At 42.6% G+C, this 15,351-nt stretch overlaps 1 protein-coding gene across 5 annotated transcripts in view; it reads left to right on the top strand.

Annotated features, from left to right (window-relative positions):
- fam13b (family with sequence similarity 13 member B) overlaps positions 1–15,351 on the top strand; it is an 87,955-nt gene that overhangs the window by 63,438 nt on the left and 9,166 nt on the right. For 4 of the 5 annotated variants that reach the window (XM_071915091.2, XM_078288977.1, XM_071915090.2 and 1 more), the window contains exons 9-17: positions 4,185–4,280; positions 5,660–5,807; positions 8,410–8,507; positions 10,128–10,179; positions 10,556–10,685; positions 11,557–11,628; positions 12,634–12,907; positions 13,556–13,697; positions 14,936–15,017. In XM_071915091.2, coding sequence (XP_071771192.1) covers positions 4,185–4,280; positions 5,660–5,807; positions 8,410–8,507; positions 10,128–10,179; positions 10,556–10,685; positions 11,557–11,628; positions 12,634–12,907; positions 13,556–13,697; positions 14,936–15,017 — 1,094 coding nt within the window. The remainder of the gene's footprint in view (positions 1–4,184; positions 4,281–5,659; positions 5,808–8,409; positions 8,508–10,127; positions 10,180–10,555; positions 10,686–11,556; positions 11,629–12,633; positions 12,908–13,555; positions 13,698–14,935; positions 15,018–15,351) is intronic. The other variant, XM_071915093.2, reaches the window with a different exon arrangement.

The raw sequence follows: 15,351 nt of genomic DNA, 5'->3' as shown, positions 1-15,351 counted from the left end.
TAGATTAGAGACACAGGGCCAGCAATGATGATAAATACACCTGCCGGCCAGCTAGTGATGAGAAATGTATTTAGGCTGCGTTCACACACAGCGTTTTTTCCCCAACTGCCAGCGCCCTTTTCTCATTAAAAGTAATGGGAAGCGGCCGCAGGGCGCACAAAAGGCGGCCGCTTCCGAAAAGCGCCGCAGCGTTTTTTTCGTCAGAGCGGAGCGCTTTCAAAAGTTGAGAAATGTTCAACTTTTCAGAAAAGCGCTGGGTGACGTGAACCGCTTTTTCCCAGCCGACCAATCGCGATGACAGAGACGCTGGCCGTTTCCCATAGCAACAACAAATATGGAGAAAGTGAAAGTGCCGGTGGAGAAATTGGACGTTGTAATAAGTGAATTTCCGATCTTAAAGGCAGTATGGATTATACTGGCCATGTATTGGAAATATCTGGTAAGCCTTTGCTTGTTGCACAACACTGTTCTGTCTGCTAGAAGAGCTAACATTAACCAGCTGGTTAGTGAGCTAGCAGCTGCTCAGCTAACGTCAGGTGACGTTGCCGTGATCCGCTTTTTATTTCTCCTCACAGAAAGCGCTCCAGGCAGCGCTTTTTCCACATCAAAACACGCTGTGTGTGAACGCAGCATAGCCTGCAGCTACCTCTCTGAGTATGATACATTAGCGGTTTAGCTAGCTTCTAGGCATCATGCAAGTACATTAACTGGTAGCTAGCCTCCAGGCACAGGAATGCATTAGCTTCCTTGGCTACCTTGCTCAGTCGTGTGTGTGTGTGTGTGTGTGTGTGGCATTAATGTCTTTACTTTCCTCTGGCTACTAGGCTGCATTCAAAAGGCCTCTCCACTGTTGGGAGGCTTGGAAGGATTTAGACGAGATTTAGCCGCCAACAGCAAACATACTGTTATACCTCTCTCTGGGCTGTGTGTGTGTGTGTGTATGAGAGAGTGAGAGAGAGAGAGAGAGCAAGGTAGATTGGCTGAGATGTGGACAGTGACAGCAAACATATCAATCTATATTGTGTGTTTGTGTGTGGAAGTAATTGCCTGCGCGTGTGTGTGTTTATGTATTTATGTGTGTGTGGCGGGTAGTAATGATTTGTGGAGCTTGGAACAGCGGGAGGCCGAACAGCTGCTGCAGGCGTTGGTGGGCACGTGCTGCAGGGAAGTGTGTGTGTGTGTGTGTGTGTGTGTGTGTGTGTGTGTGTGTGTGTGTGTGTGTGCGCGCGCGCGCGCGCGCATATGTATGTGTGCGTGGCTGCACCTATGACTCCAGTGTGCCACGCAATGGTCAGGAAATGTCAGTGCCCTATGACTCACCAACATCACCAACACACACACACACACACACACACACACACACACACACACCTACCTGACCTTATCCCACCACTTTTGAGTCTTTGCCTTAAATGGACATGAATGGGAAGCTAAGCTTAGTGATGTACGAGTTGGGTTCTTCTGTTTAAAATTGTTCAGCTTAATTGGTATGAACATTATGTATCACACACCACACACACACACACACACACACACACACACTCACAATATGTTGTTGCTGTTGGCTACATACAGTGAGGTACAGCTAAATCAATAGCTTGAGCCGAGAGGAGATTATAAGAGAGAGAAAGATGAAGAGGGGTGATGGACTGATGAAGAGGGATCTATCAGGAGAGGAGAAGGTGTGGAGAGAGAGAAGGAGTGGAAGAGAAAGAGTATTTTTCCCCAGTATATTCTAGTTTCCATCTCGTGTTTAACCTCACCGGTGTCAAAGCTGGAGGAGCCAAGAGACACAAAACTATTAGCCTGCGTGACGCCTGAGTAAATGAAGGAGGATACATGATGATGAGGTTTTAAGTAGAGACAAACACACGCACACGGTCCAGCAAAGGAAGCAAGCTAAATAAAATCTCAGTAGAGCTTGCTGAGATTATTGCGTGTCAGTCCAGAAGAGAAACAGACAGAGTTTGACTGCTGTTGTTTCCTTTTATAGGCCCCTCTCCGATCCTCTCCTCCTCTCTCCTCCCCTGTCCTCATTTTGGCCTTATCAATCCTTTTAGGATAGGTTATCTGCTTAATAAGGCCTTATTAAATAGGCCAGAACACAACAGGAACCTTATAAATGATTATTAGGCCCTCAAAACGGCCTTGATTTATGATTTATTTACTTCAGTAAACTTCATTACTGGCAACAATAACTTCCTTAAACAAATTATCAATATAATCACATTATGGGATAGGTTAATATAGAAAAAAAGAAACCTAATGCACCCTTACATAGAGATGATTTTAAGGCCTCCAGATCACTGGACTGCAACATATCCCTTAGTATACCGTATGACTGAAAGAAGTTAGTTATACAGTAACCTTATTGAATTAGTTATAGTCAAGTAGAAACTCCTACAACATCACACATAGAGGAAAATACCGTAAAACCTCCAATAATGGCCGAGGCCTTTATTTACCTCAACAAATGGAGCACCAGACTTTTATTAGAGACAGGTCATTATTTCTTTCTGCAGGTCCACAGTACCTGGTATGCCTTAAATTTATAAAACCTAGCGGTATTCTGTAAAGAACTGTGCTGCTCAAATTTATACAATTACCTTTGTGGCCATTAGTCTAAAAATATTGCTGGTATAAGCAAACAATGTCAGATACTACTTCTACTATTAATAACAATAATAATATCTGGCTGAAATAATCACGCAGAACTACTTTATCAAAAAATTTGATTTATTATTGGTAACATACCAGTAGGCTACCAGAACATACTGGTCATCAGTCTTGCAAACAAAGCATTAGCACAACAGAAGGAAATAAAAACTGCCAAAGCCCTAAAAGTGAATAAAAGGAAAACTCTGTCACATATTGACTGACAAACAGGAGCAATGCAGCATAGAGATCCAAACAATGCAGTATAGAGTTATGTTTACATAATGAATGTCAAGGCTTTAGTGGCACTACCTGTATCTGTGGCAGTGAGATAAACCAGTCAGTGTATCATTTAGAACAACGGTTTTAACTCTCCACTCATCTGTCTCTTAATTAATAGAGGTTTTTGATTAATAGAGGTGCGACAGACAGGATTTAATCCAAGGTGAACAGGGATACATGTGGTTCCAGAGATGGAGGTTTTAACCTCTACACCATCACTGGGCATTACTAAGCCTTATTATTGAAACAGAGATCTTAATTAAATGGGTGAGCAGTTGACTAAGCTTATTGAATGGGATGTAACTGAGCAGACACATACTTTTATCTCATTTACATATGAAGACAATGGAAACTAGGGTGAACTTTATTAAACCCTTTTTCTGAAACACGGAATAGCCCTATTTAACAGTTTAATCCTGCAGTAACCTTATTTAATAGGTAAGAAACTTGTAAGGTGTAACCTCATACATGAAGAAGCCCATGCAAGGAAAGGTGTATTTTCTGGACGTTAAAATTAGTTTATTAATCTCTGAGGAGAAATTGGACCATTGCAGCTAAATAATGCTAGTGTTGCCACTGTAAATTCTGTGGTGCTTTGGGTTATTTGTTTAGTTTTGGTTCCTCATCAGTCCATGTTTTGAACCCAAATATGGTTGTAATACAGGTTGCAGTACTAAAAATGTTTATCTTACTTTATCATACTAAAACATTCATTATTACACCGAGAAAACACTGTCACAGGTTCTCAGTAACCCCAGGTGGACCTTCAGACTTTGCTCAAATGTAGAGACAGTCACTGATAAAACTGAACTGTTACAGTTTAGCCTCATTACAATTTAATTAAACATCATTCAAACTTGGACTGCATCATAACTCAGTATTAAACACTCTTTTAAACACCGACTGGAATTGAACAGTAACCCTGAATCTCTCCTGGAACAAAGTTCATAATGGGGCAACCTGCCTGCCTGTCTTTCTGTTAGAACAGCAGCTAGAAGACAGCAGAAAGCCTAGAAACAGTAGGATTCATGTGTGTGTGTTTTCCGGGCAGGCACCCATAATGCATCATCACACAACACACACTGTAAAAACAAGCTCTGCCAAGCTTCTTTTCTGTTCTGGTTTAGCACAGGTGTATTCATGCATGGATGGTTCATAGGATTTGTTGACGGTAAGAAATGCATTGAAAAACACCAGCCTTATCCTTTAACGTGCGTTTGTGGGGTTTTTTGTGTGTGTTTCCCCAGTATAATTGAGCGGACCATCAGAGCTGCAGTGGAGCAGCACTTCTTTGAGCTGAAGACCTCCATCGACCAAGACCTCAGCAACTACGACAGCCAGGGGTGAGAGTACACACACACACACACACACACACACACACACACACACACAACAGGGTGTTCTTGTATTCTTATTTAGTGTCCTATTGAATGTTGTCTTTCAAACACAAACATGCACACACATACTTCTATACCCTTAACTTCTGATAACTTTAATTAATGCATCGTGAACAAAACAATATGCCATGCTCAAACATAGTTAGACACACACACTGTAGTTAGACACACTCTCTCACACACACAACCACAGGCACGCACACACACACTCACATTAACCTACTAAGCCATCTCAGGCTATACATACGGCTCTCTCTCTCTCTCTCTCTCTCACTCACACACACACACACACACACCTGCCCTCTCACACTGTGCACTTGCACACCCAAACATACAAATGAGTGCAGTATATACATATAGTACATACATGGAAACCGCCTACACTTGGATTAAGTATAAACACATACACACATGGAAGTGCTCTTACGCCCTCGGCAAAACTTTGCAATCGCAAAAACAAACAGTTGTGTCCCGCTTCGCCTCCGTGCGCCTTCTGGTAGAAACACGCTACGCAAATTCCTTAGTGGTCAAAAGTGGCATTGGATATTTTTAAAGAAACATATTTGCCATAGTGAACATTGTGAACAAAGCTATGCGGCCAGCCAGACGGTTCAGGTTCCCGGTAAACATGATGACAACAGCGATGTTAATGAGGATACATGTTGAGGGCAACAGCTGCTCTTGAGTGTCGACCCCAACTGTGAATACAAGCGTTTCGTTCTCCACTGAGACGGCCACCTTGACAAAATACGATATCCAGAGGTGGGGGACATTTGTGGGTGTCAGACATCGAGGAGTCATTACACAATAAGACTTTTACACTACATGCTAAAATGGGAAGCTTTATGGACGGTCTATGCTTGATCGGTTGTACTGGGCAGTTTCCAGCTTTAAATGTGCGTAACTGTGTTGGTGTGAAAGCAAGGCGGAGCTGGAAAACATCATGTGTGCTCAGTCAACTTTCCCTGGATATAGAAAGGTTGAAAAGCTGCTTTTGGCACTCTGAGAAAAGGGATCGCGAACAAAAAGAGCAGTAATCTTCAATCAGTACAGTTACAAATCCCCTAAAATTGAAGCAAACAATCTACACTTTAACCTGATAGACACTGTGTTATTTCACATCCAAACTAGATGTTGAATCCGGAACAAAATGTCTCAGTTTCCAAATACTTAAGTTGGTAAATTTGATTGTGTAGATTTAATCATGAATATAATGTGTTTTTGTATGAATTTGGTTTGTATAAGTTTTGTTTTAAACTGCAACTGTTTAATGAACTTAAGTTAAATTTAGTTATTTTTGTTGTCTGGTACATGTGTTTTCTCAGGGTTGATCCCAGTGACCCTCCAGCCCAGAGTTGCCATGGAGACGAGGAGCAACAAACAGACCCTGAGGACAGCCCCTGCTCCACGGATGGAGAGACCCCACTCACACAGCCTGAACAGCATACACAGCGCAGCCAGAAAGACACACAGGTCAGTGGGAGACATACACACACACACGCACGCACACACACACACACACACACACACACACACACACACACACAGAAATACCCCAGAAGCATCTATCAAGTTTTTCACACTTATGTTTACAGACACAAATTTGGGTCCTTCTTTGAAATCAGTGTATCACACAAAGACACTCTCCCTCACTCGCTCTTCCTGTGTGTGTGTGTGTGTGTGTGTGTGTGTCTCTGTCTCTCTCTCTCTCTCACACACACACACACACACACACAAAATGTCACTGTGTTGTAAAGACACTCATTTTCTCTCATGTACACAGAGCTAAGGAGCACACATTGAAAATGAAATCAGTTGACAACACACACACACATAGTGGAGGCGTCTCTTAAGAAACACACACACATACACACACACACACCAGTTGTTGTGTGGGCTACCAGCATATTTCCCATAGCTAACCTCCTTCCTGTCTCAGTCTATCAGTTCATTCCAAGGCTGAATGTTTGATATTATCAGCACAGTCTATCATTGTTCTGCTCTGATTGCTACAATAGCTGGAATTCTACTGGGGTATGAAGGAGAGACAATGACAGGCCTGTTTCACACACACACACACACACACACACACACACACACACACACACACACACCACACATGCGCACAGACCATACACACAGATACGCTTATGCACACAGACCCACAAATGCGGTCATGCAGAGAAACACTCATAAGCACACAAACAAATATCAGTGCACACACTGACACACAGGCTGTCATTTGTTGTCACTAACTTATGGTCAGAAATGAATGACTTCATGCATCCTACACTGTCACTTCCTTACAGATTAGATTATTTAAGTAAAAACAATCCGTTGCCGATTCAACACATAAAGTGATAATCCACGAGATTGTTGTTTTTTCTTGTTTTTTGGCGACACCTTTGGTGATGAGCGGTTATTGCTTTGGTGTTTTACACTCAATATAGACAAAACATAATATTAAAGACACTCAACATAGACCGTGGCTTATAAACTATAATGAAACCTACCAGTCCAAAAGAAGAAGAGCCACATCTGCATCGCTTCTCAGTTCCTCCTTCTCATCTTGGAGTGTTGCGCTTATATGGACACTTATTTATATGAAAAAGTTGCAGATTATTACTTTTAAGAGATTACGCAGGGGAATGACGAGGTGTAGGAAGGGGGACGCATGTGAAAATATTCCAACACATGACATGGAATAGCATCGCATAGTATAACCTCTCATGTTGCTGATGACGTGCTAAGTTACATGACCCCAGCACCCATGACGCCCTTTGAAAACACATTCTCAGAAATACTCAAGAGTCAGTTGGAAGTTTTTTGGGGGTTTTTTCTTATTAATTCTCGAAAAGTTGCTTTCATCTAAAACGGTTCAGAGTATTGTGAAGGGCATGTGTCTTCAGTCTTGGGCACATACATTTTTAGTAAGGATTGTCACTGTGGAAATCTAAACCTCTCTTGTTGAGCCGCAGTGGCTCTTGTCCCAAGCCCCGTTTTAGCTCCAAGATGAAAAGGGCCGGCAGGAGCGAGGTGAGGGGCAGACAAGATGGCAGACAGAGTGGGGTGTGTGTCTGGGGGGAGATGGGGACTCTGTCAGGCACTTCCTAACAAAATAAAACTCAGTCCAAGTCTTTAAATAGATTATTCAGGGTCTAAAGAAAGACAGCAGCACCTGTGCACCGCACCACAACACACACACACGCACACACAAAATCAACGGATCATGGAGGGACACCATTTCTTTTCTGTGTTGACTGGAATGAGGTCAGCTTAAAGGTGCTGATCCATATAGAAATGATGGCGATGTGATGTGTTGCTATACGTACGTTGTATGTTCACACTGACCTATCTACACATAGAGTCATCATAGCCCCGCCCCTCACTGTGAATTACTGCAGCAGTAGAAGCAGTAGTAGTAGTCATGTGGTAGCCATTACCTCGAGTCTAGCAGCCTTGATGGCAAAAGCCCGGTCACCTTTAGTGTCAAGCCTAGACTTTGAGGTTCTTATCTGAGACTGGCAGAAGATGCCCAGAAGATTCACTAATAGTAGATACATGCAGAATAATAGATACAATAGATGCAGGATAGGCAAAATCTCAGTGTTTCCTGTAAGGTTTGTAGATTTGGGGGTAATCTGCCTAGGATCAGGCGTTTTTTACACGGAATGAGCAATAATGCCAGATGATGAACTTTCATTGTACATCCATTTTTCTAGCTAACTTTACAGTTATGTGTCATGTGCACATCTACCATGGCTACTACTATAGTACTAATGCTGGATTAGTGCTGGATGGGGGATTTCTACCACTGAAAGCCAAGCGAATGTTTAGACGATGTAAAAAATAACCCTGCGCTCCTTAATTCACAGAGGAACCAAAAACATCATAAAGTGTATAGTTTATGTTTGCAAGGATGCACCCATTCACATTAGATTCCCAATTTATAATTGCCTTTCATTCTAGTCCACTGGTAGCCTGCCTTGCTCTAGTCAGTTTTGTTTAATTCATTAACTCTCATTCATAAGAAACAGAAAAACTAACTTTGAGATGTTGGTGTGCTTTCTCCCAGGATGCAGTGGGCTCTGGCGCCGCCCTAGAGGAGAGCTCGGGAATGGACCTGGACACTGAAGCCCTCATAGATGCCGAGAACAACATCAACACTGCCAGGTGAGCTGGTTTAATTGATTGACTCTTTGTTGGCCAAGAAAACATGGCAGTTTGCTTTCAAGCGTACTGCCAGTTAGTTCAGTTTCAACTCACAGAAAGAATGAAGAAGAAAGGTTACTGGGTCAAGGGGTCGTTTGAGTCCAACGGTTCAAAGTTCAATATGCAGGGAAAATTTGGACTTAATTAGACTAGCTAGATAGCTGCATACTAGTCATTCTCAGCAATGTGGAGAGAGGACTTTATCCCTGTAATAGATAACAGACTACGTGTCGTTTTGTCTTAAGCCATAATGCGTCAAAGCCTCTTTCCCATAGAGACACACACACTCTCTCTCTCACACACACACACACACATGCATATGAGCAGACAGGAGGCAGCGGTGTTGTCTCGCCCTGTGAATGAGAAGAAAGCACAGATCACTTGACACCTCATGTTTACCAATCGCTTCGACATGCTCTCTCAGCCGTGGCTCATTTTTACGCTGCATTTGAAACAGGCCTTTGTTCTCTCTCTCTTTCTCTCTCTGTCTCTCTCTCTCTCTCTCCCTCTCTCTCTCTCACACACACACATTCATTGACACTAGGGACTCATACACTTTTACGCTCTCGTCATATCACGCCTCCAGCTTGTGATTGGTAACAACCATAGTTAATGCACCATGGTCAATGTCGCATGGAAAGCTTAATCGTAAACATGGTTCAGTCAGCCAATGCTAAAAAGCCATTTCACACCAGTACAGTTAACATAGGCAAAAGTTCATCAGTAGGATAAGATGCTCAATAGGCACACTGTTGATTTAACTTCCAACAAATGTGAAATTTCTCAACAATCAAGCCAGCTCAACATTGGAAGAAATACATTTTATAGCCACTATGCAAGCAGTGCCATAGTGCATAAGTGGAATGGATTTTTTTTTTTAATAAGATAAGATGAAACTTTAATGATCCCTGTGGGCAAATTGGGCCGTTGCAGCAGCAAACATTAACAGGATGCAGCAATTACCTGTGAGTTTTCACACAAGAAATCATTCATAAAGGGTTTTAGTTGTCTGTCATTAGTGTGCAGCACATGTGCCTCTTGCCTGGCTGTTAGTCAGCCTCAGTGCTGCTTTTCTGCTGTTGTTCATATCTGTCCAAGAACCCAAAGACTTAGATGGGGTCCCAAATAAGGCTGCAGGGTTATGGATAAAACTATTTTGCTAGATTTTGTGATCACGATTATTAGTTTTGGTGATTTCAGGAACAAATTTAGGAGGTTAGTTAGAAAAATGATTAACGGTGCTGCGGTGCCAAAGCCTTCCCGGGTCCCTGAGGTGTAAAGTAGGCTGACTTGCAGTAAACACTCCACTGCAATATCAGCTTGTATAAAAAAAATAGCATTTTGCAAGATTTGCCTGCACCACAGTAGCTAACTAAATCAGTGCTGGGTATGTGAGGAAAACATTGAAAATTGATGTCCCCTGAGGAAATATTTGGGGGGAAAAAAAACACTGCTCTAGACTAATGTGTGCATCTCTTTGTTAGTATAATTTGCAGTACTCTGAGCACTACTGCATTTTATTATTAGTTGCCCTCATTATTTTACAAGTATATCTAATATTTCTTATCTCTGTGTTTGTAGGCAGGACAGCCAACCCTGTGACAACATGGAGCAGACTGATATCATAAGCTGTGTAAGTAGCAATATGTGTGACTATAAATTACAATATATTTCCACAACTAACTACAATGGTTTCTGTGGTTCTTTCCTCTTAAAGATTAAGGAACATTTGTTCCTTTTTCAATTCTGTAGTAGCATGACTTTATTTTCAGGAGAGGAAGCTACTAAAATGGCCGCACTGTAGATCCTGTCTTACTCTTTTAATTTTTTTGTCTGTCTCTCTCTCTTCCTTCCTTCCTTTCTTCCTTTTTGTCCCTCCTTCATTCCTTTATTCCTTCCTTTATTCCTTCCTTTCATCCTTCCTTCCTCTCTCTCTCTCTCTCTCTCTCTCTCTCTCTCTCTTCCTTCCTTCCTTCCTCCCTCCCATCCTTCCTTCCTTCCTCCTCCAGGACTCTGGGCCGTGCCGGTGTGATCAGAACGCCAACACCAGTGAGACCAACAGGAACCACCTGTCACCATGCCAACAGAATACTGGCCACACCCCCCACCTCCAGCTCTTCCCCGACAACCAGTGGGAAGGTAGATACCCCCATTCATCCCAGCATCTAAAAATCTATGTGGAAATAGTTTCAGACACATTTTAAAATAGTTCAAGTAGTTCAAATAGTATTTGAACTATTGGAAGCCCTTATCCTGTGTTTTTAGGTAACTGAGAAAGAGATAGAGGTTGGGGGAAAAGATACAGCATTATTACAGTATAATATTGATATTCTTTCACCCGCAATACTGTCAATATATTGACATATATTGAGTACTGATTCTTCTGATTTTTCTGCATTTAAAGGCTATTAATAAAGGACCAATTATTTTCTGATACAATAATCCTCTTGAAAAAAGACAAATGTCCTTGAATAGAGTCTATTAAGGCTAAAAGGTCCTCAATATTTAATCTAATAATAAATTCAGACTTTTTATTAATACTTAAGTATAGTCTTCACTCATAAGCAACTATTACTTTACTAATGAGGCTTGAGGGATATAAAGGATTAAAGGGAAATTACACCAAAATAGACTTCCAGGCTGCTAGTCTGACACATTATACGTTTGCCTTAAATTTCAAAGTGATTTGTGTGTTTTATTCGTTTGTAAGTGTTTTCCCAGCAATGCATGGTTTCATTAAACTGCATTGCCTGAGCTTATTGAAAGAAAACATTTTCCCGTAGCTCTGTTAAATATCTAGTTTGTTTTCAAATAAACCCAACACACCCACGCACAGTGAATGAAAGTTGATGAGTGAAGTTGTTACGAATGATTGACTTGGACCTCACAGCAAGTCTTCTCCTCTATTTCCTCTCTCTCTCTCTCTCTCTCTCTCTCTCTCTCACTCTCTCTCTTTCTTCCTCTTCTCTTCCCTGTCTTCCTCCCTCCTTCCCTCCCTCCATCCGAACAGCGTCACCCCCCTCCCATCTCCACCTCCCCCCCATAGACTTCTCATGTATGCACCTGCAAAAGGAAGGCCAAGGTAAGTACTTTGACATCTACCCTCCCATCCACTCATCTATCTATCTATCTATCTATCTATCTATCTATGTATCTATCTATCTATCTATTCATTCTTTCTTTTCCCACAGGTTTTTAGGTTATTTATGAAGGTTCCTTGCCAGTTTGGGCATGATACATTGCTGACTAGTGAAAGGATTATACAGTACATGCTAATGCAGGAAACATTATTAAACTTGTACTGTGTTAAATGTTAATGTGCCTGTCTGATATGGTAGTGGGCCATCATGAATAATCTCTGCATGAGAAAATGCTGTTCCTTCCATCAGATTTAATAAGACGGATGGTGGGCAGGATAGCCGTTTCTCATGCTTTCCCCCAAAAACCTGTAGGAGGATGTATTGAATAAATACAATACACCGTCCCAGATCCCCCCTCCTGCCCTCCACCCATCTTTCTTACTCTCTGACTCTGTCCTTCCTTCTCTCATCCTCCCTTTTCCCTCCTAATACAGGGTCGTGGGGCAGGATCATCAAGCCACTTCTCTTCTTCTCTCTGAATACACTTTTTCCCCCCTCTCTCTCTCTCTCGTTCTCCGTCTCTATCTTCTCAAATCTTCCCTTGCTCTCTCTTCCTCCACCCCTCCCTCCCTTCTTTCCCCGACTCAGCTTGTTAGCATAGTGCTGACGGTAATGATGCTGTTAATCAGGCTAAGAGTGAGTCAGCGGGTTACAGAGGAAGAGAGTGAGTGTGTTGCTGAATGTCTTAGCTCTCCAGCCCCCCCTCCCAGACAACTCGCTTCAGACTCTGTGTGTGTATGTGTGTGTGTCTCATTCATATGTGCTTACCTGACATGCAATACTCATGGTAGCCAGTGATTTAAGTTCTCTTTTCTCTTCTGTCTCCTCACCTCTCCTTCCTCCTTCCTCTCTTTCTGCCGTCCCACCTCCTCTTCCCCCCTCTCCTCTTTCTCTGTCCCCTTCCCTCTCCTCCCCTCTCTCCCCCATGCCTCTCCTCTCCCCTCCAGACCCCGTCCCGGCCTACAAGTCCTGGCAGGACGACAACGACAGCGGGGAGGCGCAGCTCTCCCCCCTGGCCGGCCGCATGGTCCCCCTGCCCCCGCTGCCCCTGGAGGAGGAGGGGGAGGAGGAGGAGGGGGAGGCGGGGCAGGAAGCCTCCCCCTCCTCCTCCCGCTCCCACCCTCACCTCCTGGCGCGACGCTTCCTCGACTTCGGAGCGCACAGCGCCCAACGCTTCCTCCAGCAGGACCCTGACGCCACCTCCCCCACCAAAGCACAGAGGTAAGAGGGAGGTGGCCCAGGTTATGTGTTTCAGGGTGTGATCAAACCGGCAGTTTGTTTTCTTTGGTCCAAACCACAGCAGAAAAGTTTACTTTGTTGCATTTTTGTATTTGATTTGGTTCACACTGTCCAGTTACAACCAAACCAGGACTTGTAAACAAAAGTCACATGAACTCACAAGTAGCTTGTTCATTGCGTTTTGGTAACCTGTCATCCTGCAAGGTTTTAGCACCGGGGGTCAAAACAAATCTGATTCCAGTCCCTGTAACTTTACCTTCTCTGGTGTTCATACTAGTTAACACATGAAGAAATAGCTGAATATGAATGTACATAATGGTACTATGATAATGGTAATTTTTTTTATTTCATATTGTGTATGAAATAATAATATATACTTTGTTGTTATGTATTCAATTTGTACATATTTTGATTCTCTTTTCTTTGTATCAGTATGTTCTACTGCTGTTATTTTGCACACCTTCATAATGCTGCAATTCATATTTTTTCCATTCTTTTCACTGATACATTTCTACTTCTTTCAATGTTCTTTCTTCTTTGCATGCCTTCAGTTTAAGTGCCTGTAAATTGTATTTTCTTTTGAGCCATTTACGGTTCATTCACATGTGTGTGTATCCTCTGCCCCTCCAGGCCCCGTCGAGCATCATTTGGCTCCAAAGAGGCGATGAGAGGAGGGGATTCAGTGTCCCACCAGCTCACCAAGAAGCTGCAGCACCTCAAGAAGAAAATCAAGCAGTTTGAAGAGCAGTTTGAGAAGGAGAGGAACTACAAGGTAAAAGATCAAATATTTTATCTCTTTTTCTAGCTCACATCATTCTGTTATCCATCCATGTTTAGCACTTTCACTTTGCACCGGCTCATAATAGCAGGGTTCAACATTAAGATTTTTTTCTCCTCTCATCCAGTTGGGCCAGTAGGTCAGAGCTTTACTTGCCCCTAATATATTTTCACTGGTCCAGCAGGCAAAAAAGAAAATAACCTCTTTCTCATAAATTTCAGGATTTTATTATTATGAAATGTATCATGTTGATAGTTCATATTGTAGAGCAGTAAAATGGCTAAATAAACTATATAAATAAATACATAAATAAATAAAAAAAAGCACAATTAATAAACAACAAAAAAAGTAAATCATTGATTGATGCTTAATTTAAAAAGTATGTTAATTACTGTAAAATGTATTTGTAAAATTCCCAAATATAAATTGGCCCTTGTCGCACTAATTTTATTCATGGAACCCGATATCCCATAACTGATAAAAGCATTTCTGTAACTGTAACCAGCAGCAAAAAAACATAAACCAGATGGGAAATTCATGAGGCTGGCAAGTCTCATTTCATCCATCTAGCCAATACATTAATGGGAGCTGATGAGGGGTTTTCAGCTACCTGCTTTACATGTAGGCTAGTTGTAGTTTGTGGGTTCCAGTGCCTTTCAAAAATGAGTCAGCTCAGTCTGCTTTGCTCTGAAATCACCAACAGTACAGAACGTTGCCAGGTTTGATTCATCAATCCAAGAAATCTGCTGCTTCCACAAGGAATGAAACAGCCTTTTACTTTTTGCTTTTTGCTTGATTCGAAGTTACTGCTATTTTTACTCTGCACAACTCTCTGACTAACTCTGAGGTGGCATCCTGTCTGATTGGTTGGAAAAAGCCCCATAGAGACAAGAGTGGGCCAATGGCAGAGCAGAGAGGCAGAGATAATAGGCCAAACTGGCCCGAGTCAGCGTCTTACTGGCCCTGGGACATTGCGCAGTCCTTATTGTCAAACCCTGAATAGTACCAAGTATGGGATCACAGATGCTGACCTCTCCAACTTTTGCATATTTTGTGAGTCATTCTGGGAAGGAGCATCAGCTAAAAGCCTCAAGTGTTACTGTAAAATTGTGCAACAATTGGTTGACCTTTTCACTGAAATGCCGATGCTTGCTCTCCACCTCTCTTCTCCTCTTCCTCCTCCCCTTCCACTCTTCTATTTTTCTCTTCTTCCTCCTCCTCCTCCTCTCCAGCCCTCTCATGGAGACAAGGCAGCTAACCCCAAAGTCCTCAAATGGATGACTGACCTCACCAAGATCCGCAAACAAATTAAAGGTAGGAACACTCTGTGTATGTGTGTGTGTATTCTGTGTGTGTGTGTGTGTGTATAAGAGGGAGAGACCAAGTGTGTGCTCCTGTGTGTGTGTGTGTGTGTGTGTGTGTGTGTGTGTCCAGGTTAGAGTGCCTGTGTGTCATCCTGTTCCATGTTGGACAGCTTGACTCTCCCCACTCCAAACCCTTGACCTTTGTGAAAGCGCCAACATTGCATGCGTGCTGGTCTAACACACACACACACACACACACACACAGAAATACACACACACACACACATGCGTGGCTCCCACCCTTCACTGTGCTGGTGCGTCCTTGTGAACCCACGTTCATTGCC

The sequence above is a fragment of the Centroberyx gerrardi genome, chromosome 16 (genome assembly GCF_048128805.1).
Source record: "Centroberyx gerrardi isolate f3 chromosome 16, fCenGer3.hap1.cur.20231027, whole genome shotgun sequence".
Taxonomy (NCBI): Eukaryota; Metazoa; Chordata; class Actinopteri; order Beryciformes; family Berycidae; genus Centroberyx; species Centroberyx gerrardi.
This window is presented reverse-complemented; position numbering and strand designations above follow the sequence as displayed.